This window comes from Dendrobates tinctorius, unplaced genomic scaffold, assembly GCF_039654945.1.
Source record: "Dendrobates tinctorius isolate UK_male_01 unplaced genomic scaffold, ASM3965494v1 ptg000070l, whole genome shotgun sequence".
NCBI lineage: Eukaryota > Metazoa > Chordata > Amphibia > Anura > Dendrobatidae > Dendrobates > Dendrobates tinctorius.
This window is the reverse complement of record NW_027361738.1, coordinates 8,591,773-8,605,280: the sequence shown is the minus strand read 5'-3', so window position 1 is coordinate 8,605,280 and position 13,508 is coordinate 8,591,773. Positions and strand designations below refer to the sequence as shown.

The window sequence follows — 13,508 nt, the reverse complement described above, 5'->3', positions numbered from 1 at the left end:
CAAACAATTTTTCCCCTATCTACATTATGGGGAAAAAGTGTGTGTATCAAGCCCCGCCCCTCATTATGATGTCATAATGGTTGACTATGGGATGGAGGATGTGTGATGGGTATTTGGGCACTCGACTATGGGATGGCGAATATGTGTGATGGGTATATGGGCATGGGACTATGGGATGGAGGATGTGTGATGGGTATATGGGCATGGGACTATGGGATGGAGGATGTGTGATGGGTATATGGGCACTCGACTATGGGATGGAGGATATGTATGATGGGTATATGGGCACGGGCCTATGGGATCATGGATATGTATGATGGGTATATGGGCACGGGACTATGGGATGGAGGATATGTATGATGGGTATACAGTATGGGCATGGGACTATGAGATGAAGGATGTGTGATGGGTATATGGGCACTCGACTATGGGATGGCGAATATGTATGATGGGTATATAGGCATGGGACTATGGGATGGAGAAAATGTATGATGGGTATATGGGCATGGGACTATGGGATGGAGGATGTGTGATGGGTATATGGGCACTCGACTATGGGATGGAAGATCGGTATGTTGGGTATATGGGCACGGGACTATGGGATGGAGGATAATTATAATTTGTGATAACTATCCACAGATAGTTACTATGCCCGGGCAGCGCAGAGCTCTTCAGCTAGTACTTATATATTAGTAAAGGGCACCAAATCATGTTCCCAACACATTTGTTAAAATAGAGATAAAGTGGACAACACCTTTAATTTTACTACCAAAGAAATGACTGGTAAGCTCTGATTATTTGCTATACCATTGGATGAGGTCCGGTGCTGCTGCACCTGTACGGCTCCCAATCACCAGGCCGGGCCCCGACACAGACAGAAGAGGGCCCCTGAGCAGGTATATGGGCCCTTTTGTAGTCTAATAGTTAATCAAAATGCAGCTCTTTAGGCCTCTGTGGCAGAAGCTGCTTGCGGCTTTGGAGGTGGTAGTGGACCCCGTGACCTTTGGGGGGGGGGGGGGGGGGGGGTGGCTGCACACATTGTACCAATGCAATGTCCACCACTGCACCAGGCCACATAAAAGGGGAAGCACGATGGCTCAGTGGATAGCACTGCAGCCATGCAGCACTGGGGTCCTGGGTTCAAATCCCACCAAGGACAACATCTGCAAGGAGATTGCATGTTCTCCCCGTGTTTGCGTGGATTTCCTCCGGGTTCTCCGGTTTCCTCCTACATTACAAAGACAAACTGATAGGGAATGTAAATTGTGAGCCCCATCGGGGGACAGTAAAGCCCTGCGGAATTGAAATAAATAATTATGGCTATAGTTACATACATGGCAGAAGATAAAAAATTATTACAATTAAGTTGATATATAAAGATGATTAGAAATGAGTTTATTCCGCCCATTTTTCGCACTGTTCAGCCCAGTCTGTGAAGGTCTGTAACGCCCCCTGTTGGCTAAGGACAAATGTTCTGATTATCTGAGGGTGGTGAGAAGTCATGGCATTGTAGCAGACGTGGGGAACAGCTGGTTGGCTGAGGACAATACAGGGGGCACGCAGAGGTCTATAATACGGAATGGGGCACCACAATAAAATGGAATAAAGTATCCTTCGATATAAAGCGATGTCATACAAAATCCTTGGAAAAAGAGAAGGAAAACAGCGAATATTTATTCAAGTCTCTGTATGGTTACTTTTTATTTGCCGCTTGCTCCATGTTAGTCAGCTTTCCCGTGGCTCATTAATTTCATTCCCTTCCGACTTAATGGTGTGCAAGATCTCCCTGAGACAGTCCTTGTGCATTGGAGATGAAGGTGGTGTGATAGAAAAAGCAGGCAGGAACAGTGCGCTTATTTGGGCAATAAAAGAAGGGCTGGCAGTCACACAGAGAACAGACAGGATGTAGCAAATTACAAGCCAGCTCTACCTCTAGATTCTCTCTTCTAAAGAAACACTTGCTGCAGTCTAGGGATGCCCCCTGGGAAAAGGGACCCCTGTTACAATGGCAGTGGCTAGTTTGCTTCCTAACTTAAGACACTGGCGTTTTACTATATGCCCTCCCACCATCACCACTTTACTCATAAACACTGCATTCTTGTGAAGAAAAGGATATGTCTGTGTAATGGGCATCTGTGATTTTCTGATTCTTTCTAAACTAGACGAAACAGATAAAAAAAAACCTGCACAAGAAACCAGAAGCCGGCAGAGCACTAATTGTGCCGTAATTAAGAACAAGAGCGTCTTACAGTAGGGTTTCTGGGTGTGCCATGCTGTACCAACTAACACTAATTTATTGTATCTGGCTGCGCCATAAATATGTTCACACTGTTCCCGGCTTAAATGGACAGGAATAAACATCATGTGAGACACAAGTGTTATTGAGACAGTCAAGAAGCTGGGGAAGAAAGCCCCTCATACACACAGCGGTGACAGCCCCGGGCGCACCTCTGCTGGATCAGGGGCTGGGGTACCATGTTTAATTACACTTTTATTTACAGACCTTCTTAGGCAATACATAATATCAAAAGTCCATTCACCTCTAGGCATAAAAGACAAACAAAGGCAATTAAGAAAGCGGCTATTATATTGTAAAGTAAAGGATTATGGTGCGTGTATAGAAAGTAGCAGCGTACAATGTGAACATGCCTTGAGCGAGACTGTAACACGTAAAGGAAAGGAGAATGTTAAGGGGAAAATTTGCAAAAGGAGGTGGCATATTTGGCTGCCAAGTAATTATTGTACATCATAATAGATACATAATCATAAATATTTACTGTAAGGTATGAAAGCGACAGCCACCCGAGGAAGCCCACGCGAAACACGCGTTGGGGCTGTTGCTGTCTGCACTCCAAAACACATAGGCTACTATGGGTGAGACATATTTATTTTTGACTATTTAATATTACTTGTTAGTGGACTTTCCATGGATTATATTATGCTATTTGTATTCCTACTTGTGGGCTATGGCGGTAATATTTCTACATTTATACATTATTTATGACCTTGCCAATCATTATGTATTTGATATCATTGTCTTATCCACATACCCGTAACTTTTATGTGTTTGGATGTGTAGGGTTTATTGACACCATGTGTCCTTTGCCAAAAGCTAATGTCTAATTTTGCCTTGTATGTTACTCTTAATACATTTTGTATTTTCAAGATATTTTGGTTGATACTCCGAGTCTCTTTTAGGATCTAAGGTATGAAAGAGGAGGGAATAATCTTACCCCACTCATAACGCCCATCCCACCGTCCCTGAAGCATGCACAATATTGGTTAAAAGATGGGAAATGTGTCTTCCCTCCTTGCAATTTTAGATGGTAGAGAAGAGGTTTCCTAAGTGATCTCTGCATTTAGAGTATTCCACCAAAAATGAGGCTTCTCCAGGGGTTTTGCCTATTCCAAGGTGACAATTTTAATGAATTTAATCTCAAGTTTTTATAGTAAAAGCTACTACATTTTGCACCCCAAAGATCCAGAAGGGTTAGAGTCTTTGAGTAAGGTGTCATAAAGAATGTGCACTAGAAGAAAAATAGCTTGATTTCCCATGGCATACCTGTAACAGCTGCTCTGGGGTCCATATGTCCTGCAGGTCAGACTGTGTCCTTGGGTTTCATATTGGCAATTCTGAAAAACCTTACCTCCCTAAAGATTGTAATACATGAGATAGCTGTTGGCCTGAACGGCTACCTCTCTTGACTTCCCCATGCACATGACGGCTCATATATTTTCAACAGGTTGCGAGGAGAAAGCCCCGCCAGACCCCTCTCTCAGCAACTTATCTCCCCTAAATACAAAGAATCGGGGGCTAAATTGCACAATCCTTATCGCCCCTAATATGATCTGTGGGAGAAAGAGTCAGGAGGCTCCCACACACATCAACTTTCATCTAATATGGAGGCCTTAAGATATAACTAGAGAAAAGTAAAAGCTACCAGTAACAATGGAATCCGACAAATGTGGGGTTCATGACATATCGGTGGAGGTCCGACATCTGGGACTGCTACCGATCCTGAGAATGAAGGGAAGGCTACGCTGATGGAGATCTCTGTTTTTTCCTTGCACAGTTTTCCCTGGTCACAAGGCTGTGCTGGGACCCGCAGAGCAGAGATCTTCTCAGGATCACTGGGGGTACCAGATGTCAGACACCCACAGTCATAAAATGATGGCATATCCTAGCTACAAGCTTTCATTTTATGAGATGTGAAATAACCTTTAAGAATAATTAGAGGATCACTGTTTTGCTGTCCCTGAAAAAGGGGAAGGAACAAAGAATCATTGGGAAATGGAACGCCATTATTAAATAACTATTATTGTTCCATTTCCTAAAATTACTCAGTGCAGCCAGTGGTCATAGTAGAGAGGGGCCCATGATTAATTGTTAGGCCCCTGGCCGTTTCGACAGCTGCTGGAACTTTCCATATATGAATATGAGACTAGTGGAGGGACACACATTATGTTACTGTCAGTGGCACACTTACTGAGGTTCTGGAGCCACATGTGGCTAGCGGGCCCATAATGTGTGGCTCATGGCAGGCTGCCGGCTTAATATGTTAGCACTAGGTTTAGCAGACTACTATGAAGAGAAGGTCTTTCAGATGGTGACTTTTCTGAGTAGCCCTGCACTGAAGAACAGATCTGAATGTGCATATTCCGGGGGAGGTGGGCTATAAGTATGGTAAACTGGAGACAGGGTGACACTGACCGTTAGGACGGGGTCACACTTGCGTGTGCAATGCGAGAAACTCACGCGAATTTCGCGTCTCAATACCCGGCATTGCCGCCAGGCGGTTTGTACCAGAGCGTTCAGCTGCACAGAAATACACACGGCCGCACACTTCGGTTGCGAGTGCCGGGTATTGAGGTGACAGACTCACGCAAGTTTCTCGCATTGTACACGCAAGTGTGACCCTGGCCTTAGAGGGCTGCTCTAAGCTGAGTGCGATAGTGTGCTGCGTGTGCTTGATCAGACCATCTATCAGACACAAATGTGGCTCTCAATATAGGAAAGGTTGAGGAGGAGCACTGATTTAATGTTGGATTTCATTCAGAATCTTCTGAAAAAAAAAAAACCTCTCTGCTTGATGTCAGTGAAAGGAATAATATTAATATTCAGAAGCTCTAAACCTTTCTTAATCACGACTCACATAGATGACAGCTATTGGTAAAAGTCTGCCCAGTTTGTGCTTTGGCTCTACGTTTGGCACAGAGAAAACAATGTTCCCATTACCTTATATCTCTTTTTACATCCAGGAACAGGACAGGCAAATGGCTTCTCATCCCCTCCATTCATACACATGGAGCTCAGAATTGCTTCAGAGCTAATGGCACTCTCTGTGGTCCAAGACTCATCACTGTCCGAGTCTTCATAGTCTACCTCTTCCTCGTCATATTCACTACCTGTAGAATAAGAGAAGATAAGAATAAAACCTATGGTTCATGGGGGATTAAGGTTGTAGAACCTCAGTAAATCATTACTAGGAAACTTTCCTTTATTCTGGAGTAAAACATCATAGTGAAAGCAACATGACACACGTGACATCGTTGGCATTGACGCTAAATCATTAAAGGGAATCTGTCAGCAGGTTTTTGCTATTTTATCTGAGAGCAGCGTGATGTAGGCAAAGAGCCTGATTCTAGGGATGTGTCACTTGCTCAGCTGCTTGCTGTAGTTTCAATACAATCAGTGTTTTATCAGAAGGAGATTATTACTGCTGGACTAGGTGTCAGGGCCAAGTAGTCCAGCTAATCTGTGTAACAACGGCACCAACACTGATTAGCAGCTTACTGTCAATGCACAGTGTACACAGGAATCTGTCAATCAGTGGTGTGGACGGGTTATACAGAGCTCAGCATTCTGTGCACTGCTACATCTGAGGCAGATAAAACGGGGATTTTATCAAAACTGCCCCAAGCATCTCAGTAAGTGATACATTGCTGGAATCAAGTTATCTGCCCCTACATCTTGCTGCTCTCAGACACCATAGAAATAAAACCTGCTGACAGATTCCCTTTAAAATATGTATATGGCTCCAATGATTTGCCTGTTGATGGACATGGTACTCTATTGTTATTTTTTATTATTGTAAAGCATTTAAAATTGTATTCTGCTTGACTCAATTAAAATATTACAAAATATAGAATGAACCAATATGAATTTCAGTAAAACTTGTTTTTCATGATTTAACAATTCTGTCTCATGTTTTTGTGTTCATGTTAGCATCAATTATCGTAGTGAAAAGATTGGAAATAATATTGGTACATTTACTTTACTAATACTATTAGGTGTGCCTGATAGTAATAAAATTCTTTTATCACTGCATCGTGTCGTTATTCTACAAATCAACCCATCTAATCAACAATGCTCACAACACAAATATAGAAAAAAAAATATATATGAACACTGTACTTATCTCTTCATTGAAGTTTGAAGATACAAATAAATGCTTGTATAAAAAACAACGACATCAATCAAATACAGAGCCAAAAAAAAACAAAGGACAAATGGTGAGTAAATGTGCTGCTAAATTAATCAATACGCTAAATAAAGAAAAAAATAGTAAGTTAATTAGTAAACGAAAGCATAAAAACAAAGCAATATGACAGGCAGGTACATCAATAGAATATATAGTGCACTGCTTGGAAGGTAAAAATGAAAAAAAAAAAAAAAGAGGGAAGAGGTCCTGCCTGAAAAAGAGAATTATGAAGGCCACATACTGTACACACGGTCAGGTAAACATCCACTCGCATGGGAAACACAGGGAAAACACACATCACACAGTCACAATTTCAAAGTCTGCAGCCACAAGAGGCCACACAACCCATTTATGAATCATGAGGGGCCAAGGGAAGGTTGGAGACTAAGAAAGTATACTGTACATACTCAACTCTCTATGTTTTTGTATCTAATCATTGTTTTGACAGAAAAATCTGCACATGGAAGGAAAAAGAGTTATATTGCTTCTCATTGGGCAGAGCAGAATACAATTTTGTACTGTCCCCCCGTAAGTAATATCGATTGGTATACAAATAATACAAGGCCAACTAGCAGTACTTGACAGTACGGATGTAACAATGCCATACTTAGAGTTGAACGACTTTGGTCGGATCGGGTTTCATGAAACAAAATTTGTTTCAGATGAAATTGGTCCGACTAGGGCAAAAAAAGTCTGAGTGTCGTCCGAAACCCGACCCCAATGCAAGTCCACATTGAGTGGATGACATTCATCCACTCAATGCCGACTTTTATTCCCCATTGACTTGCAGTGGAAACCAGCAGAAAAAAGAACTTTTTATAAGATGCGGGTCTTATTGTCCGAATTTAAGGTATCTTACCTGAGGGCCGGTGGTGGTACAGTCGTGGGCGGCCATAGGCTTCAGGAAAATAGTCGCCGGAGGACGCGCATGCGCAGAATGAGATCTCGGCGGCCATATTCCTGAAGCAGAGTGCCGCCGAGATCTCAATCTGCGCACGATCGACCTCCGGTGGCCCACGGCTTTAGGAAGATGGCCGCAGGGAAACCGGTGATGCACTCGGCTCTGCTCGGCATGGACCCCGGGCCGCGACTTGGACACATTTCTGCCTCCTGCATCCTGAGGAAGGGTCCCTGCTCAGATGCACTCTGCACCGCCCACCAACGCAGCATCGCTACACCTCTGCCGCCGCCGGTTTCGCTGCTACACCACTGCCGCAACCCCCCCCGGTAAGCCTGTGTTCGCACTATAAGGCGCACCCTCCATGCTCCCCCCGAGTTTTGGGGGAAAAAGTGCATCTTATAGTCCGAAAAATACGGTATATGTTTAGAAATGGTGTTCAACAGCTTATTCTGAAAAGTCATCTGAAAAGACTAATGTCTCATGTTAAAGGTGGGTTCTGGGCTAATTACTGTAGCTATTTTGCCTAGATTATAATCCAGTTAATGAAAAAAAACATTGATGATATTTCCTACAAAAGATTTATAAGCGAATTACTTGAATTTATTCCATAAAGAGATGAGAAAAACTTTAGCACAGAACAAAATTAGCATAAACCACCCCCAGCCATTACGTGCATAGTTTAGACCAGGTTATAAATCTCCTATTATCATAAAACTAAAAAAGGCAAAAATTTATTTCAATTAGTCCATTTAACACAACATATTAAATACTAGGGTTAACTACAAAAATAGTGTTGGAGTGTGGAGCAATTACACAACTAAGCAACATCTGCTAACGATGAAGACACTGCTACCTATTGATATAAGGCGCAAACTTCTGCTCCTCGGGGAGTAACAGCATCTGATCAGCATGAAAGCCTTCTCTTTACGGTAGGGCGCAGAGCTTACCGTCCCCATGCCTAAACTCAGGGCTGCCCAATCCTTAGGAGCATAATTCTACCGATCATAAACCGTGTCAAATAATATGTTGACAAGTCCTAATGCATTTACTAGCCCTCTGGAATTAATGGGAATTATGTCAGAACATTAATAAGAGTTACAGCAATTACGGTCGCACAGTTCAGTCCCTCAGGTGTGGGAATGAATGGCATTGTAAGGCTGGCCAGGCGCGGGCTCTGTGCACAGCATAAGGTGTCCAGGCACCTGGAGCTCATTTCTCTTTTCATTTCAATTTGAGTTTTAAGCTTATTAATCAAGCTGTCGGAAGGGGAGCAATGCAATTGGGGTGGGGCGGGGGGCTCGTTTTACTACTGTGCTGTAATCAAAGGAAATCTGAAAACTGAGACTCAACAAGATTCAGTCTATGGTTCTGTAATGTTCTGCAATGGGAACAGTAAAGACATAGATTATAACGGTAAAAAGAAGACATTGTGTCCTACTGCATTTGTCCCCTTATTGTGGGGTCCAGGCTACACAAATAGAGATCATTATCTGGTGCTTGTACCTTGTAATTAAGCTACAACACACACTTGATGACTTTTGTGATTCCCCATGCCTTGCACTTGTTAAATAAACCCTAAACCCAACAGTAGAAAAATGCTATAAATGGTAGGATTAGGCTGGGGCTATAGGGTGACTTTAGCCACGACACAGGTTGTGCCCTTTATGCCACACAGCAGTGCAATGTAAGAGAATGAGGTTGTATTGCATTTGCAATGTACCGTGCCCATGACAAGTCACAAAACGTCAAGAGTTTGTTGGATTTGTTGTGATTTACTTGTTGTGGTATCCTTCTGTAGCACTATACAGCAATGTAGCAGCAGCACATAGTGATCATTGGCAAAGTATTAGTATTTATAGGCATGACATTTTTTAACTTTTGCTTTTATAGCAATAATTCTATATAACAAAACTGCAGTTGGCGTCTCCTAAAGTGACTGGTTCCAAACAACAGTAGACTGCATTCAACTGCACAGAGGAGAAAGTAAAGCTTCATTCTGGACCCCTTTTAATGTAGTCATTACAGAAAGAAATCACTCAACATCATTATATTAGAATGAAGAAAGTCCCTGTTAATAGAGCAGGGCAGCTGCAGGGAAAGCAAGTTCCTGTTGCTGGTCTGCAAGAACCAACATCAAAAATCAAGCACCAAGCTGTTGTGAATAGGCACCAAGTTCAGATAGCAGCAGCCTACACTCTGTGAATAGACCTCCCTATAGAAAACAGGGACTAAGCAGACAGCAGCAGCCTGTACTCTGTGAATAGATCTCCCTATAGATAACAGGCCTCAAGCCCAGAGAGCAGCAGCCTGTACTCTATGAATAGACCTCCCTATAGAAAGCAGGCACAAAGCTCAGACAGCAGCAGCCTATGCTCTGTGAATAGACCTCCCTATAGAAAGCAGGCACCAAGCTCAGATAGCAGCAGCCTACACTCTGTGAATAGACCTCCCTATAGAAAACAGGCACTAAGCAGACAGCAGCAACCTGTACTCTGTGAATAGATCTCCCTATAGATAACAGGCACCAAGCCCAGAGAGCAGCAGCCTGTACTCTGTGACTAGATTGCACTATATAGATAACAGGCACCAAGCCCAGATAGCAGCAGCCTGTGCTCTGTGAATAGACCTCCCTATAGAAAGCAGGCACCAAGCTCAGACAGCAGCAGCCTATGCTCTGTGAATAGACCTCCCTATAGAAAGCAGGCACCAAGCTCAGACAGCAGCAGCCTATGTTCTGTGAATAGACCCTCCTATAGAAAGCAGGCACAAAGCACAGACAGCAGCAGCCTGTACTCTGTGAATCGACCTCTCTATAGAAAGCAGGCACTAAGCCCACTTAGTCCAAGAGTGATTCTCGTGCACCACTGGTGGCTCCGTGCTGACTCGGTTAGACCCCAAAAACAGGTCCAAAGCCATAGAAAATCCAAGTTTCCGAGGCACCAGAGAAAATAGGGATAAAACATACGGCAACCTTTATTCCATTCTTAAAAATCAACTGGTGAAATACAATTCAAGTAGACGAGTGAACCAACGTTTGAGCCCAAAAGGACCTTTTTTTTAAGCCAGAAGTACAATAAAAATTAAAGCCATAAAGTGCAGAGTACTTGACTGTGTTTTTGATACACCAGAGAAGATGTTCTCCACCTTTTCCTTCTATTCCAAGACCCTCTCTACGGTCAGGACAACCATCTATTCACCAAAACAAACAAAGCATGAAGACAGCTTAAAACAATTAAAAAACAAGTGCACTCACAAAACACATAACTGCTGTATTAGAATGAAAATGGAGTTATGTTCATACCAACGTGCCAATACTTTGGAAAGCAATCTGTGAAAGATCTGTGGCCAATGCACAAAAAAATAGACCTACACGTTTTGACAGGCGAGGTTGTTGCAGACATTGTGGAGAGTATTATTAACAGCTCGAGGAAAATGATGTGAAAAATATCCCAACAGGTGTACCCCAGCAGATCAACATGTGGACGTGTCCTGAAATGACTTCGCCTGATGCCACCGAGTCAGCTGTGCTGGAGGAAATGGAGGAGGATAACTCTTTATCTTCATACAGTATGTGGTGTACTGTGACTGGCTACCAATCATTTTGACTTCTAGCATCTATTGTAGCTAAGCTCAATGTGGAACAAGCACGGTGCAGTGAAATACATTCTGACACTTCATGTCCTATTAAAATTAAAGTAAAAGGCCGTTACCTAAATGTATGAGCTGGTCTGTGTGATGATGTCCTGGCGTCCCTCCGCCCCGACGCGCATTTCGCTTTCCTTCTTTGGGAGGCGTCACACATTGAGCTTAGCTACAATAGATTTAATGCAGTTACCCCCATGCTAGTGCATGCTTGGCGTGTATAAATATATAGGATTAATTGCATACTCATGGTAGCATATTTGTTCAATAATTAATTAATTAGCAGGGTCGTGGTATACTTTATTGGCTATTAAGTTACCGGTGGTATATAATGCTTTCATGTTAGTATATGTAAATTATCATTATTCTGGTCTGATACCATATAGTTGTGATTGTCCATGTGGATTGTCCCTAATTATTGGATTCTGCACCTTTTCGCTTTCTCATTTGATCTTAATTGTGACATCAATAGAATTATTATTTTATTAGTACCATAATTTGGGGCCTTTATTTAATTATATTGTCTCCTACGTTTAGTAATGTTCTTCATCAGTGTTTGGACAGCAAAGTTTTTCCAATCAGTGTTTTACCAGTTTTTGTTTTGCATGCAAGGAGCTTTCTAATGCTTCACCTATCAAATAAATATGTACATTGAACAGCAGTGGTTATGTAACCAAGATTGCATCTCAGTGCGGTCTTATTTTTTTCACGGGTCCATCGAATTGCATCGGCGGAGTTCGATCCATGGCTCGGAACAAAATCAGACATGTCTCCTTGCTTTGGTGCAAAAAAAAACTAGGACATGTAACTTGTAAACTAAAATGGATACGAGTTCTAAAATATAGATAGAACTTGTATATGAATGATATCAGCAGTTCTATAATAATGTTATGCACACGCACATAAATAAAATGGCAGATAAATATGCAGACTATATTTATTATTTTCATATTTTGTCTACCTGAAAAAACTGCTCCATTTCACAAACGCTTGATGAATAGTTTACATTTTACCCATATTACAAAAGAACGGTAATTCCTTCATTTGTAAGGTACTTTCCAGCTTAATTATCTCGAGCTTGGTTCTAATTTATGTTGTATATAAATCTGTTAACTTAATTGGGCAATAAAAAAAGTAAAAAGAGGGTTACTTTTTATCTCCTGGCAGAAGTAGCTCAGGTCGGAAACTGTCTACATGTTATAAACTGGATACTTATCACAGAAAATGTATTTTTTCTGTCGTTTACAGTGTATATTCACCTTGGAAAATGATTTTACCATTCATAAACAGAATTTATCTGCTTGAAATGAATAACTTTAAATACTTTGTATTCCTCCTCATTTTGTTTCTAAGTCTTTACATATACTTCAGAGCTGCAGTCACAAGTCTGCTTGTTTTATAGCTCAAATCTCCCAGCATTCTTTACATATTACGTGTTTATATCAGACAATTAAAAAAAAAAAATCTGACATCCGTCATCATTATCAAAGCTGAGTTATGAGATGTAGATAGGTTGTTAATTGACTAAATAGATTATGGGTAATTAGTCTAAATTTGACAGAAAAGAAAAACACTTTCCATACTGGGGAGATACTTCAGTGCATAACATGCTGCATATTGAGGGCATAATATTGCAGCTGAATGTCACAGATACAAAAGTTTTGAAAAATCACAATGCCCTTCCTAACTCCAATTTTCAAAACTTTTCTTGTGCTGCACCAGTTTTCTGGAATGCGCTACACTAATCAAATTAAATTCCCAAAATCCACATTTTAAGAGTCTGGTTTAAGGACAACACATTTTTACACAGGTCTTTTTAGGCAGTAAAAACGAACGAACTGTGTTCCTTTTTAGGCAGTAATCTGACTTCTGTTGTTTTATCGCTATTATTCTTTAAGACCTCATTCTTCATTTAACATTATTCCCCACACTCCTTGTATCCTAATCCACTTCATTTATGGTCAAACACAAATATTGGCTGGGTGAGTGGTTTATACAGCTTTATGAACCAAAGAACAATGCACTCTCTGAATTGTAAAGTGCAGCAGTGGTATACGCCGGTGCTAAAAAAAAAAAGAAAGATTTTCATCGTTAGTAGTGGTCGTATTAAAACAATGCAGATCTAATCACACTTTTCAGGACTAAAGCCCCCGTTACACACAGCAAGATCGCTAGCAATATCGCTGAAACGTCACAGGTTTTGTGACGCAGCAGCGATATCGCTATGTGTGATACTTACCTCCGACCGGCTCCCCCGCTGATTATCGCTGATCACGCGATAACGTCCTGGACCGTTTCTCGTCGTCAGCTTCCTGCTGGGCTTCCTGTGACACCGACGAGCGACGCGTGGACGCGGGCGGGAGGACGTCAGGATCGCCTCGTCTGACAGGTAAGTAGCGACCCCCGACCCCTGCTATGTCGCTGGTGAGATCTGCCTGTGTGGCAGCTCACTAGCGACCACTTAGTGATGCACCAGCGATCCA

General features: G+C 42.0%; 1 protein-coding gene across 2 annotated transcripts in view; it reads right to left on the bottom strand.

Annotated features, from left to right (window-relative positions):
- The window catches only part of JAZF1 (JAZF zinc finger 1), a 313,966-nt gene that overhangs the window by 11,747 nt on the left and 288,711 nt on the right, over window positions 1-13,508 (bottom strand). For both annotated transcript variants that reach the window (XM_073581355.1, XM_073581356.1), the window contains exon 4: window positions 5,237-5,406. In XM_073581355.1, coding sequence (XP_073437456.1) covers window positions 5,237-5,406 — 170 coding nt within the window. The remainder of the gene's footprint in view (window positions 1-5,236; window positions 5,407-13,508) is intronic.